Here is a 13,665-nt window from a genome sequence, read left to right on the forward strand (position 1 = left end):
TTGTGTCCATCCAAAAAAAGACTGTTCCCTCACATGTTTGAGCTAAGTCTTCCCCACACGGTGGCAGCAAAGCCCTAATCAAGCTACAGTCTGTCTGGGCAGATCCAGTCCTGACCTCCCCTCTAAATCCTAATAACTAAACCCACAGATTTAAAAGTGTAGTAGCTGATCTTGTTCATGTGGGTTTACATACAAGACAACAAAATGTATGTCTGACCAGTCTGCAGTAAATTTTGGGCATAAAAGTCTGCAAATGTGCAGATTATGAGAAAAAGCAAATAATAGCATTCAGAAGTCTGCATCAGAGGCCTGACGTACTTTGTGCTTTGAAAGTGGGACATACCTGAGATCTCATGTACTTAAACAGGAAAGTGCCTCCATGTTTGAGTCTGAATGTGTGGATATTAGGCTTTGGCTAGAAAACACCTACAGTATTTCTACTTGTTACAGCATTTTCCTTGGTTTATATGTGTGTGTGTGTGTGTGTGTGGTGTAGGGGTGAACCTGTTAGTGGGAACAGAGAGCGGCCTGATGCTGTTGGATCGCAGTGGGCAGGGGAAGGTTTACCCTCTGATCAACAGACGGCGCTTCCAGCAGATGGATGTATTGGAGGGTCTCAACGTCCTTGTCACTATATCAGGTACACACACACATTTTACATGCAGCAAAATAGTCCCAGTGGGATGAAGAACTGGGTAATGAAAGTTAACACAATATCATTACTGAGAAAATAAACATACTATAAGTTGGACTCAACGCAAGTTTCAATTTTATCCTGCTGTGCTTGATCATACTTGATTCCTTTGTGAATTGTTTTGTTTTGCCTACTCTATATTTCTTCCTGACTTGTTGAACTTATCCGACCTACTCTAATGTGCTCTAATGTGAATGCAAAAAAAATAAATAAATAATTGCCACACTGCGATTAAAAAGGACATAGTTGAATATTTTCATACATGCACATACAGCTGAGTTACAGATTTAAACCAGATATTCTCAGACTGAGTGCACCCACATCCACTTCTCCTTTTTCTCAATATCACACAACACATGCAGTGCAGTCGTAAGTGTCACAACTTATATTTTGAGCTAAAAGGATGTTGAGTAAAGCTCCAGTGGGTAAGAGCACGTTATGTGTTCGCTGTGTGTAACACTGACACACACTTGAGCTTCCCATGAAGGAAGAAAATGCCAGAGTTGCACAGATTTCCTTGTATTTTGTTTGCATTGTCAATATGTAAAAATGTCAGAGATAGGTATGTCAAACAGCATATGTTGTGACATTTCTATGACCACATCCTGACAGCCGTTCATCTTATGTAATCAGATCACTAAGGAGACCCTGTAAGCAGACATCTTCCTCATTGAACATATTCGGATCTTTATTGTACACATGCAAGATTAGGAAGTTGTTAAGTTTGCTAAGAAAGAGTTGCTTATGCCAGTGGTTCCCAAACTTTTGAGCCACAGCCCCCAAGATGAGTAATAATTTTTCTGTTTATGCATTAATGCATTAAAAAAAATCAATGCTTTAATTTAAACCGATGAATCTCTTTGCAGTAACGCATTAATTTTAACACTCTTAATAAAAAAAATCTAAAATTTATTTGATAAATGTAGGCTGTATTTTTTTTAACAATGATCTGGTGACTCCCTGAAATGATCTTGGGACCCCTGCTGTTTGGAAAAGGCTGGCTCACACCATACATTTTAAATAAAATAAACCTTATTTATAGTCCATCGTCTCAGGTTAAACCAAACAAATTTTACAGAAGATAATTTTACTAATATTTTTTTTCTGTAACAAAATACCCAACAAATGGGGACAAATGACGCCTGCATCTCTTTGCTTTTTGTTCTGCATCAACACATTTTGTGCTGTTATAGTTTTTACTTAGTTACAAATCAAAAATAAAAAAAAGAAAAATTAGGTTATTTCTCAACTAATTGTTGGAGCAGTAAAGATCTTAATCAACTTAAAAATGTAAGCATCATTTCCGGCCAGAATTAAACCTGCACATTCTTAGCAGCCAGTAAAGACGTGGTATAAATGATTCATAAGATGATGAGGAATTAAAATAATTGTCAGTTCTGATTAAAGAGAAGTAAATTCTTCCTCCTTCTCTCTCTGCTCCTCATCATCAACAGGTAAAAAGAACAAGCTGCGTGTATACTACCTGTCCTGGCTGAGGAACAAGATCCTGCACAATGACCCTGAGGTGGAGAAGAAACAGGGTTGGACCACTGTAGGAGATTTGGAGGGCTGCGTCCACTACAAAGTTGGTACGTAATACTTCATGAGCTTGGAGAAATACTTTGGTTTTGACTGTGTGAGTAATTCTCATGAATACTGTAAATATGGACACAGTTAAGTAGAACCCGAAGGATGATCATGTTTCTTTCCTATGCCTTGATGCTCTTTAAGATGCAAACCTTTTTTTATTTGCTCCAGTTTGGGATATATGTTACATTTCATCCTCACAGCTTATTCACGTTTACTTTCTTTGATGTTTTTGCTCCGCAACAAGACAAAGATGTTCAGAGACATACAGCACAAGCCAAACGTTTGTAGGGTTTAGCTTCTGACCCATACACATTGTGGCATCTGTAAGTGTCTGGACATGAGTAACATTTCATCCAAACTTTGTTAAGAAACCTTGTTTCCCATCGAAAGCCCAACGGTGTCCAGATTCAGTGGGAGGCTACAATATGAAAAATTCCATCTATGATAACAGGGTGGATTCATTTTGTACTGGAAGTGTGCCACTGATAAATGCTGAGGAAAAAAGCCCTTTATTTAGTAATAATATGTAAGAGACATCTGAGGAACCATAAAAACACAGTCCTGTCTAAAATGCAGAATGTTCTTGGTGATATTGGTGCCAACAAGCACAGACGGGCACTTCCTTTCCTGTTGGAAACTCCACTCTGTCAAGAAAGTCTGTCAAAAAATGTATTTCCTGTTCGGGAGTTCAATTCAGGACTGTCCATTGATTAAATGAGCTAACGCTTATGGAAAGTACAGGACTCCCCAAAAACATATGAGTAGTATTTAAAAATAAAGTGTAATTCAAGTCAATTTTAGAAAATTAAAATGAGTGTGCTGTGTTTAACGATCAGCTGGACAGCAAACATTCAAACTCAGTCTCCTTAAAGATTTGTCTAAGTTATCTACTGCATACTAAGGATGGGAGGACGTTTTGAAGACTAGAATAAAAAATGTAAATTTAGTTGATTTAAATAAAAAGACTTTTCCCCATTTTTCAATGTTCTGCCAAACAAGAGACTTGAATAATGTATGATGTTCCTTTTTTCCTTTAAAGGCACCAATTCAACCAAGGGATTAAAAAAAGAATAACAAAATATAAACTGATTAGATTTTTCTTCCTTTCCTGTAACTTGCAGCAACATGCAGATGTAGACGTGCATCTGAATCCAATCTGCATGAACCTAACTTTACATGAATTGCAATGCAATAAATTTAACATTTAAGTTAGTAACTGAGGATGTACTTAATAATAAAATATTAAACCAAGAAATCTGCTCACAGCTACAGTATTTTGACAAACATTATGGATCTACCAATTTTATGAGTTGAAGTTAAAACCGAAGGTGGGTCTGAGGCAGAGCTTCCACTGATGTGGAGGAAATCTAATTGTTTTCTAACTGGTGAGCTAAAATGAAGAGATACTTAGAACAGGACCACTAGGAGAGTGATTTATTTATTTAATTTATTTTTTTCTCACTGCCTAAAACAACTCAAACCATAACATTTCATCGCAGTTTAAGGAGGAGCTTTATCGTGTATATTAATGCCACTTGGCTTCTGCCTCAGACTGTAACAGTCTGTACCACAGTGCAGGATTGTAGCCTGGACTCATTTTAAATGTCCCAGTTCAGAAAGTGGAAACAACTGCCTGATGCATCAGAGCCGCAGTGTAAAGCTCATGGTTGTTTTTAGATGGGGAAAAACTCTTCTGATGACCCATTGCTAAATAACATTTAGGTTTTAGCTTGCTTATCAGGAAAGCTTCTGAATCCCCAAACTGAAACACCCCCCTCACTACCTCATGCAACTGCAATCCAAAAAACACCTAAGTATTTCTTAAATAAGTTTTCTTACTCTGAGTAATTCTATTTTATGTTGTTGTAATGTTTTTTTGATTGAATTTTCCCAGTAAAATACGAGAGGATCAAGTTTTTGGTTCTGGCTCTGAAGAACTCAGTGGAGGTCTACGCCTGGGCACCCAAGCCCTACCACAAGTTCATGGCTTTCAAGGTAAACCAAAAACTTTAATAGCTTAGCTTTTTGGTGTGTTTGAGAATAACCTTTTTGTTTTTTACAATAGAATACATATTTTTGATAAACGTATGTCTTTAAAGAACAACAAATAAAAAGGAAGCTGAAGATCGTACCGATCCTCTCTGAGAAAAATCTACTTTTCTCAAGCTTTTTGCTGTCTGACTGCACAAGCTATTAAACATGCAGCTGACATTTTCTGGTCTTTGCTCTCCAGTCTTTTGGTGACCTGGTGCACAAGCCACTGCTGGTTGACCTGACCGTGGAGGAGGGGCAGAGGTTAAAGGTCATCTATGGTTCGTGCTCAGGCTTTCATGCTGTTGATGTGGATTCTGGGGCGGTCTACGACATCTACCTGCCTACACACGTAAGACCATACACATCAAGGTCAAGGAATGATCTTTAAAGGCTATTATTCTAGGATGCCACGTCATAATCTTGCAGGATTGTTCCTGTTTTAACACTTTGAAGGACGTAGGTTTGGATTCTGTAAAATTTCAAGGATGTTTCATTGGTATTCCCAAAGTACCCCAAAGTTCTGACTTGTATACTTGGTGCATTGAGACAAATACCTGCACGGTCAATAGACTTGCTGCATCCATTTAGACTCAGAAGGCAAGAGAGGGAAAGTTTATTGTGCTTGTCCAAATTCCCTGAACTGTGCAACACAAGTTTGCAGACCTCAGGAGGAAAGCTCTGTCTAGACAGCTCTGAGCCAAAAGACCTGCAACTGAAACTCCTTCACAAGCCTGAATTCCCCTGCTTGCTCTCGAGGTCTTAAAAACCCACAACCTCCTTTTTGCTTCCTTGCTTTTTAGCTCAAGACAGGTGATTCTTTGTTGCTGACAACACTTCAAAAACCAAACTGAAAGCTTCCCATCTACTAGTAAAAACCTCTTCTATTTTTGCTCTGTACCCTGTGGCTCTCTGTCAACCAGTATACTGCATGTCACATTCAGTCTGCAAAGGCCTTTACTTGTATAAAGTTAAAATATATCATAGAGAAGAAATAATTCTTTATCTCTATAAAATGATCTCATGATTTTATTACGTGTGTGCTGTTCAGATCCAGACCAGTATCCAGTCTCATGCAATCATCATCCTGCCCAATACTGATGGCATTGAACTGCTAGTGTGCTATGAGGATGAGGGCGTTTATGTCAACACCTATGGACGCATCACCAAGGATGTGGTGCTGCAGTGGGGGGAGATGCCCACCTCAGTGGGTGAGTCACTTGGATGAAGGCCACACAACAAAAAAAAGTCTTATTATTCCACTGGATATATGTTAACCACAAGGACTTTTTTAGTCATCAGAATTCTAACTTTTCTACCTCCCTCTAGCCTACATTCGCTCCAACCAGATCATGGGGTGGGGTGAGAAGGCCATAGAGATTCGCTCTGTGGAGACTGGCCATCTAGACGGTGTCTTCATGCATAAGCGAGCTCAGAGACTCAAGTTCCTCTGTGAAAGAAATGACAAGGTGAGGCTCCATGTTGTTAAAGATGCATCCTAATCTCTGAGGTGCACCAGAGCTATTTATAGTTCTAGTTATAGTTTCAGATTCCTGGAAATCTGAGCTTTTGCAGTCCAACCATACTTTGCTAGATAAAAATCAAACACTAATTTGGGCACGAGAGGCCATCTGAAAGAATCCCTTGTCACCCATTTGCAAGATCTCCTGTCATTTGAAGTGAAACTGAACTAATTTTGCCCACTTCCTCTTCTCGCTTTTCTGAGCATTACTTGGGTAATTTTTATACAAACAAGAAGTAAAGACTTGCATAGGATTTTTCCCCCTTTTCTTATTAGCTATGACGGCTTATGTGGGAAATGAAAAAGAAGCTCTGTTACACAGTTTTCTGTCAAAGTGAGTCTCTGTGATCTCTTCAGGTGTTTTTCGCATCCGTACGGTCCGGAGGCTCCAGCCAGGTCTACTTTATGACTTTGGGCCGAAGCAACCTGCTCAGCTGGTAGATGTCCACACCCTGCCCTCTGTCTCCTCCTTCTCCTCATCCTCCCCATAGCCCTCCACCCTTGCCAACACTGGATCTCTGAACCCACCACTGATGTCTCATCAACCTTTGGACAACCAATACAGAACACAACAACCAATCAGCCCTTTGGAGCAGTGGGTTACGACGACTTCAGCTCCTGGAGCGACCGAGCTCTGGGCCTTCCTGCGATGCAGCGACCGCCGCTCAAGTCATCGCCGCTCCCAAACAACCGAAGTGACGACTTGCGCCCAGAATGAAATCAGTGGTTGATCTGCTAAAGGAAGTAGAAATGTGTTAAATGTGAATTTGAGAAAAAAAAGGAGGCAAACTAATCTTTGTTTTCCTCTGTTTTCTTGACACTCATCAGATTATGATGGGATAGATTTCGCACCTCTTCATAGTTTCCGTGCTCCTGGGCTGGTCAGTAAGCTTGAGGTCTTCTACTAGTACTGCTAATGCTGTTATTACTACTACTGCTACATCTTTCTGCAGGTCTGCCTCTTGTAAAAAGAGTATCCTCTGCCCACTGTCCCACCCCCCTGCTCTTTCTGACAAGCATGGGGCCGGTGTGGTCAGTCTGTTGTATTAAACTACAGTAGTGTGTATAAATGTATTTGTTTGGTCCAGTTACTGCTGACAAGCTGGTCAGAAACTATCCTCCAGGGTAAACTGTAAAACCCTGGAGCCAGAGGGACAAGAAGCAGGTAGAAGAGACATATGTGGTTGAAATATGGAGGTGTTGCGGACAGGTGCTTTAAAAGAAAGATGTCAGAGAAAGAGGTGATGAGGCAGAAGGATCTCAGAATAGTATTTTTGAATCTTTATTATTATTCCTTGAAGATAAGTGTAACTGTGAAGTTAAACATGTCTTTTTCCTCTTATTTTTATTTTGTTTTAAAAGCCATTTATGCACATCCACCCACAGTCCACAATTTGCTTGCTTCTACTCTAAAACCACAGAGGTGTGTGTATAAAGAAAGTGATGTGGGTGTGATGCTAAAAATGAAAGAAAACAAAGGTGTATGTACAATAAAGTTCAGTTAAGCTTTTACGTTTCCCCTCACCTGCCAACCATGACAACCTAAACCTAAACTTTAAAAAAAAAAAAAAAAAAAAAAAACTTGAACGGTGTGAATAGTTAGATGACATGAAAAATGGTGATAATGAAGTGACAAAGCAGAAAAGAAAGTTTAGTATGTGTGTGCGGTTGGAGAGTTTGGCGTCTTCATGGCAGAGAGGTTAGCACAGGTTTGAAAGCAGGTTTGTTTCAGAACAGGAGGCAGACTTCCTCCATTTCATTACTTCAACTCTTTTCACTTTCATTTATATCATTTGTGTGTATTTAATGCACTAAGTGTCAAGAATGTAGAAAGACTTATTACTGTGTGGTGGTCCAAGGCATGAGATGTTTTTTGCTTTGTATCTTGTCACAAGTGATCAATCCTAGATGTTCAATTTCAATTAAGATGATTAAAAGCTGCAGCAGCAGAGCCTCTACGTCAGGTGTAGATATTTTCTGTTCTTATTGTTTTGCTTTCATTTATGCAACTGTGGCAATCTATGTGGAAATAAATCCCTAGAGTGTTTCAGAGCTGAGGAGTGTTTTCAGACATCTTAAGTGTCCTGCTTGCACACACCAGGCACGCTTTAACACAAAGACTTAAATCTCATTCATTTAGTCCTCACACTCTGGAATGCAGTTTTACTGTGATGAAATGTCTCCAAACAGGCAACACGGGGCAGAGCTTTTCCTCCTTAACACAGAGACACGTTTTTCTGTTGGGAAGGAATAGTTTTCTGTATTTTTATGCCCTGCTCCAGCTTTTATTTAAGTTGTCTGTATATGAGAAAGACGGAGCACTACGTGCAGCATTGATCCTCCTCAGCCAGACTAGAAAAGCTGGATTTTCCTCCCTTTCCACAGACACTTTCAAAGATTGCACATTTTTACCAGAAAGGGGTGCAAAGGGGAATTTGATTTGTGCTCTGACTTCATGTCCAAACATGTTTTTGTCAAGCCACAAACAAGTTTCGCCATTTGGTGTCCTTTTCCTCCTTGTAATAATTACACACGTGATCAGTACGTAGATGTGCGAAAAGGAAATTGTCAGTTTGTCACCAACATTTGTACGGAGAGGCCATTTGGACCCCGAAGCTGTCGTCTGAGGCCTGTGTGTGCAGAAGTTTCCAAGCGAGTATCTCTTATTGCATCAAGGCCTTGACGAGCGGTTGTTTTGACTTCTTGTGGTCGAAAAAATAATTGTAATTATTATTATTATTATTGATATTGTTATTGGGCTAAATAAAGGATGAGCTAAAAGGTGATATCTGGTGGGAAAAAGTGCCAAGATGGCAGCATTTAAAACATGTAAACCGATTGTTATGGAAATCACTACTTGGATATAATTTTAAAAAGGAAAAGAAAAAAGTCACTTGAAGAATTGTGTATTCTTAAGTTGTAGAAATAGTTAAGAAGCTTAACAATAGTTTCTGTTGTTTCTGAAATCAATGTACACGTAAATATGCGACTGCGGTGATTTAATATTATTACACTCACCATAGGTGGAGAAAATGTTTACAGAGGCAATGTTTTGTTACACTAATGTGCATCATAATTCTTTGTTTCAGCTTTTTGAGCCTATTTTTTTTTATCTGATATTTAATTTTTAATTTTTATTAGGGTCATTCCCCCAACTCACTAAGTAACTGACTTATAAACAGTAAAGAACATACGTGTTCATTTCAGGTATTCGCATAAAAACGCTGCTTCACCATGGAAACATTGCAGTTTTACGTTCTCTGCAGGCTTGGATGTGAGGCGACATGTTTTTTCCTGTTTCTGCCATGCTTCTCTAACTTATGTCCTCTGTGTGTGTGACAGGAAGTCATGTATTTTCCTTCAGTTTTTTTTTTTTGGTTTCTTTGAATAAACTTTAAAAGTAATTTTAAAAGAAAAGTTTATCTCCTGTGTCTGGCCTCTGCTGCTGTTTCTTCCTCAAACTTGCGTAGAAACGTGTTGAAAACAAAGATTTTGTAATATGTTGGCTCATCAAAACGCTTAACACGCATGTTTTGTTCTGTTTCAACAGAATTTCTTTGTTACTGACAACTTATTCACATGTTCATGGAAATTTTACACATTCTTTCACAAAGAAAAGCCTGCATAAAAATGAAGGGTGTGGTCATTCACAGCAGTAAAGGCAAATTAGGAACGCTTTATAAACAATGTGTGTTGGAAATGTGGGCTTTTGTTAAGGTCATCCTTTGGTGTTAGTTTGTCTGATTTCAGGTTTGTGTCTGAGTTCAGCTGAAAGTGAAGCATGCTATCTGCAAAAGTTCATAGTATAACACACCTACAAAACTCCAACACTTCATGCATTAACCATGCAAAATGCACTTTTGAGTCAAATGACATTTTGAAATGCATATTTCTTGACTCATTAACTTTTAAAGACAATTACAGTTATCCCTTTGAAACTTCATGTGTAACTGAATATCTCACGCTGTTTTGTGACAACAAAGGTGTGAGGAAATTATAGAACTGTCCATATCAGCTTAATTTAATGGATGGACTTTGAAAATCATGATTTTTTTTTCTCTATCCAAGCAAGAGAGAGAAGTTTCTTTCCCCTAACTGAATGTGATCATTGATAAAGAAAAAACTAGGTTATTTAAGGAGCTCAAATTCCAGTGAACAAAATTTTTCAAAGATAAAATAAAAATGTAATGATCCAAACTTTCCCTTTGTTTTTGACCAGTCTAGCTGTGGAATCCACTGGACCTGAGCAGCTTCAATTTATTTTGAATGGGAGGAGAAAAAAATGTTTGTTCTTACACTTGGTATTTAAAGTGGACAGCATGTTGCGTTACTAGAAGGTGAATTCCTAAGCGGATGAAAAACAAGACACTCCTGCCAAACTGTTTAGTCATCTGGACGGTGTCAGTGAGGATCAGGGTATCTATTGAGGTGATCTCAAGAATTCCAAAAACATGCAACATATTCTGCTTTCTCAATGACCAGTAATGACAGCTAAATGACTGATATGCCCTGTTGTTGTCACCTTTTAAACCCCACAGCGGGTGTTAGACTGGCTTACTAATAAATATTTCATACTAAATTTTGTTATCCCTATTATAAGCTTTTGAGGTCAAGATCAAGCACATACAAATACTTATAGTGTGAGGTACTTTTTGGCCACAACTGCAAAAAAAAAAAAAAAAAAAAAAAATCCATTTAAAAGTGATTATCACACATATTCAGGTCAAATTTCAGTTTGACCTGAATATGTCAACCAAAAGACAATTTCATGTTACTTGCTAAATTAGCATTTAATGAGCAAATTACTGAAACAGCATTATCTGGTAGCTTTGCAATGCAGTTTTTACAAGTAAACCATAGTGTGCTGGATGTAATAGCATGTGCTACATCTAGCACCTTGTTGTAAATTACATTAATACTGAAAGAGGAAGAAGAAGAAGAGGAACAAAACCCTCCATTAGACCTCATTGCTGAAATATATAATCAGTGAAAACTGCATGTGACAGTTGACCAGTGTGAAGAGATTTTGCTTTAAATTTGGCTTTGCAGCATTAACAGCAGGTGGTGGTTCCTGCTAAGGTTAGGTGCTGGAGTCAAAAAGACAAGGTGAGAGGTCTCTGCTTAACTTTCTGTGGCTTTATATGCATTTTTTAGACTGATATTAACCTCACAAATCAAATGGTGATCAATCAAACAATGAATCATGTGATAGAGCCTCCCTTCTCTATAGAAGCCATTGCAGAACCAATAAAGAAAAAGGAGCTCTTGCAACAAAATCTAGTTTTAAAATATCAATCCAGGACACTGATTGATCCAAATATGTGTTCTGTGTCCCAGAAATTGAGAATTTTAAACCTGGTCTTGTGATTGTCATCTTGCAGGATCCAGCTTTTCTGGCATAATGCAGTTAGGTGACCACATCATTTCTATTTGAGACACCATGTGGCAGAATATCATGTATAACATGGATACACTAAATATGAGACAGCTGTAAAGGATGTTTTCCTGTGTCATTTATAGAGCTCTGCATAATTAAAGGAGAATGTTGACTTCAGTTCTGTTAAATATCCACAAAAAGTCATCATATGTCATTTGGCTTTAGTTTACAAGTCCTCGTTCTGTTTGTAATTAATTAGTTAAAAACCAAATAGACTGTAGATAAATGTAAACAATGCTTGGGATTCGATCTAGACCACCACTATGGATCTGTTTCTATGGTAATCATGTACTGTACACTGGAACCACTTGAAAATGTCCAGTCAAGCTGACTGTCAACTAAACTGAGGAACGCATGAGAAAACATAAATGTATTTGCTAAACAGGGAGATGACGGAGCCGTGAGTCACTATTACACAGCTATTTTCTGATTGTTTGTCTACACACTGAGCGCCAGGTTTTTCTTCATCATCAGGCAACATTTTTGATCATCAGTCTGTTTAAAGAGATATTAGTACAAACATTTTGAAGACATTTCTAAAAAGCTGGGGAGTTTTCCAATCACAGGGGTCTGTCACTGATGCTGAAATGTTGTTTCATAAGATTTTTCCTCACCAAATTATAGCTCAGCTGGTTGGGTGGGAGCCTTGATGCAGCCTCCCACCGTCTCTCTGACCCCTTTCTTGTCAAGCTATTTCAAATATAAAAGCTTGTTTTGCTTTTAGAACAGAATGATAATATTTTAACACATTAAGACCTGATGCAACTATGTGGGTACTGCAGCTCCCATGGATATCTTTAACCCATAAGAGCCCGACATGACATATTTGTCAGATACATTTTCTGAGACATTTTATGGTATAAACTTTGCTCAAAATCCTGTTGAACACAATCTGATACGTGTCTTCTGTCCCCTAATAGATACCCAGAAGCAGAAAACCATATTATATTATTTTTAATATATCACATGGTAATAAATGGTAGAAAAATGTTAATTTTTTTTTTGTTACATTTTGTTAAAGGGCCAAATGAAACCTCATATTTAAAAAATTGGACTTTTCTTACCATTTTTTCATGGGTCAGGCCTTAACGGGTTAAAACTGAAACTGCTGGTGATCTTTAACACGTTTGGGAAAAAACATTCATTTTAATTTTTATTTATTAAACAGGAAAACATTAAAACAGTCTGACTCAGTTTAAGAACTGTTTTTCAGCAGGTTCCTGCTCTGCAGAACATACAAACCAGACACACATCACAAATTCCAAGACAAGACAGTACAATCATGCAAACACAAACCAAGAGAAGCAGCTTTAGGGGAGGCTATGGAGCCACCTCAGTGGTCACAGCTGTACCTGTCCATTAGATGGCGAGCAAATATTCTTTTAAATAGTCTTTGTGATGTTATAGTCCTGATGTGCTGTGGGCTCTCATTCCAGGCTTTAGTGAGCACATAAAAGAAAGCTCTCTGACCATAGCAGTTCCTAAAGGCAAAAGTCCATTTGTAACAGATCTAGTCGAGCGTTCGGACCTTGAGCTGAGTTTTGGTACCAACGCAGTAAGTGCTGCTGAGATGTGTCCATTCAAGATTTGATAATACAATTTAATCCCATGGCTTATTGTATAGTTCTGAAATGTCAAAGCATTAGACAACGATAGTGCAGAGCAATGGTGAGTCCAGCCTGGAAGCCTGTTATGGATCTTGTGAGCTCTATTATAGAGTCTTGCTACTGGTTCAAGGATTTCATTTGGCTCCACATTAGTTAAAACCTCCAGTAATCATAGGATATTTACACATTCCCAAAGCTGATAAAACTTGAATTTCCTGTCCCAAATAAAGATGACATCCAGCAAATAAAAGCATTTCTACTTATGAGAACTGGTCTGATCTAAAATATGCCCCACAAACCTCACAGTAAAATAAGTTCGTGTTATGTTTTTCTCAAATGTTACAAAAAGATTAAATTCTCCTTCATAAAATGTCTTAAGCATAAGGTTCCTATGAGGAAAATTATGACATCAATAATTTGAGAAATGTTTATTTTGCAACCATAAAACGTATAATAATGTATGAGGATAAGACTGTTTGGTTTCATATGTAGTGAGCATCTCAGAGCCATACTGAACTGTGGTTTTAATTTCAAATTATTTTGAACTTGTATTTTGTTTGGGAAAAGTGACACCTGAGGGATTTCCTGATTACCTTCATGACAAGATTTCTAAAATTAAACCCAGCCTACGTTTTGCTTTACAAAATTGCAGAAGTGTATGGACATTATATCCATGCTACCACCTCTTGGGTTTCTCTTTCCTAAACCCTCAATGGCTACCTGCCTTTGTGTAAGTGTAATAGCGCACGTAGAGCTTTGCCATAAAAAAAAAAGAAAAGCAGGG

General features: G+C 38.2%; 1 protein-coding gene across 7 annotated transcripts in view; it reads left to right on the forward strand.

Annotated features, from left to right (window-relative positions):
- The window catches only part of LOC121650655 (mitogen-activated protein kinase kinase kinase kinase 4-like), a 91,487-nt gene extending 84,140 nt beyond the window's left edge, over positions 1–7,347 (forward strand). For 6 of the 7 annotated variants that reach the window (XM_042002257.1, XM_042002251.1, XM_042002254.1 and 3 more), the window contains 7 exons: positions 497–640; positions 2,149–2,283; positions 4,179–4,279; positions 4,518–4,667; positions 5,367–5,526; positions 5,645–5,784; positions 6,195–7,347. In XM_042002257.1, the coding sequence (XP_041858191.1) occupies positions 497–640; positions 2,149–2,283; positions 4,179–4,279; positions 4,518–4,667; positions 5,367–5,526; positions 5,645–5,784; positions 6,195–6,278 (914 nt within the window). In that variant the 3' untranslated portion in view covers positions 6,279–7,347. Of the gene's footprint in view, positions 1–496; positions 641–2,148; positions 2,284–4,178; positions 4,280–4,517; positions 4,668–5,118; positions 5,187–5,366; positions 5,527–5,644; positions 5,785–6,194 lie in introns of those variants that run through there. The other variant, XM_042002253.1, reaches the window with a different exon arrangement.
- The last annotated feature ends 6,318 nt before the right edge of the window (positions 7,348–13,665 follow it).

This window comes from Melanotaenia boesemani, chromosome 12, assembly GCF_017639745.1.
Source record: "Melanotaenia boesemani isolate fMelBoe1 chromosome 12, fMelBoe1.pri, whole genome shotgun sequence".
Taxonomy (NCBI): Eukaryota; Metazoa; Chordata; class Actinopteri; order Atheriniformes; family Melanotaeniidae; genus Melanotaenia; species Melanotaenia boesemani.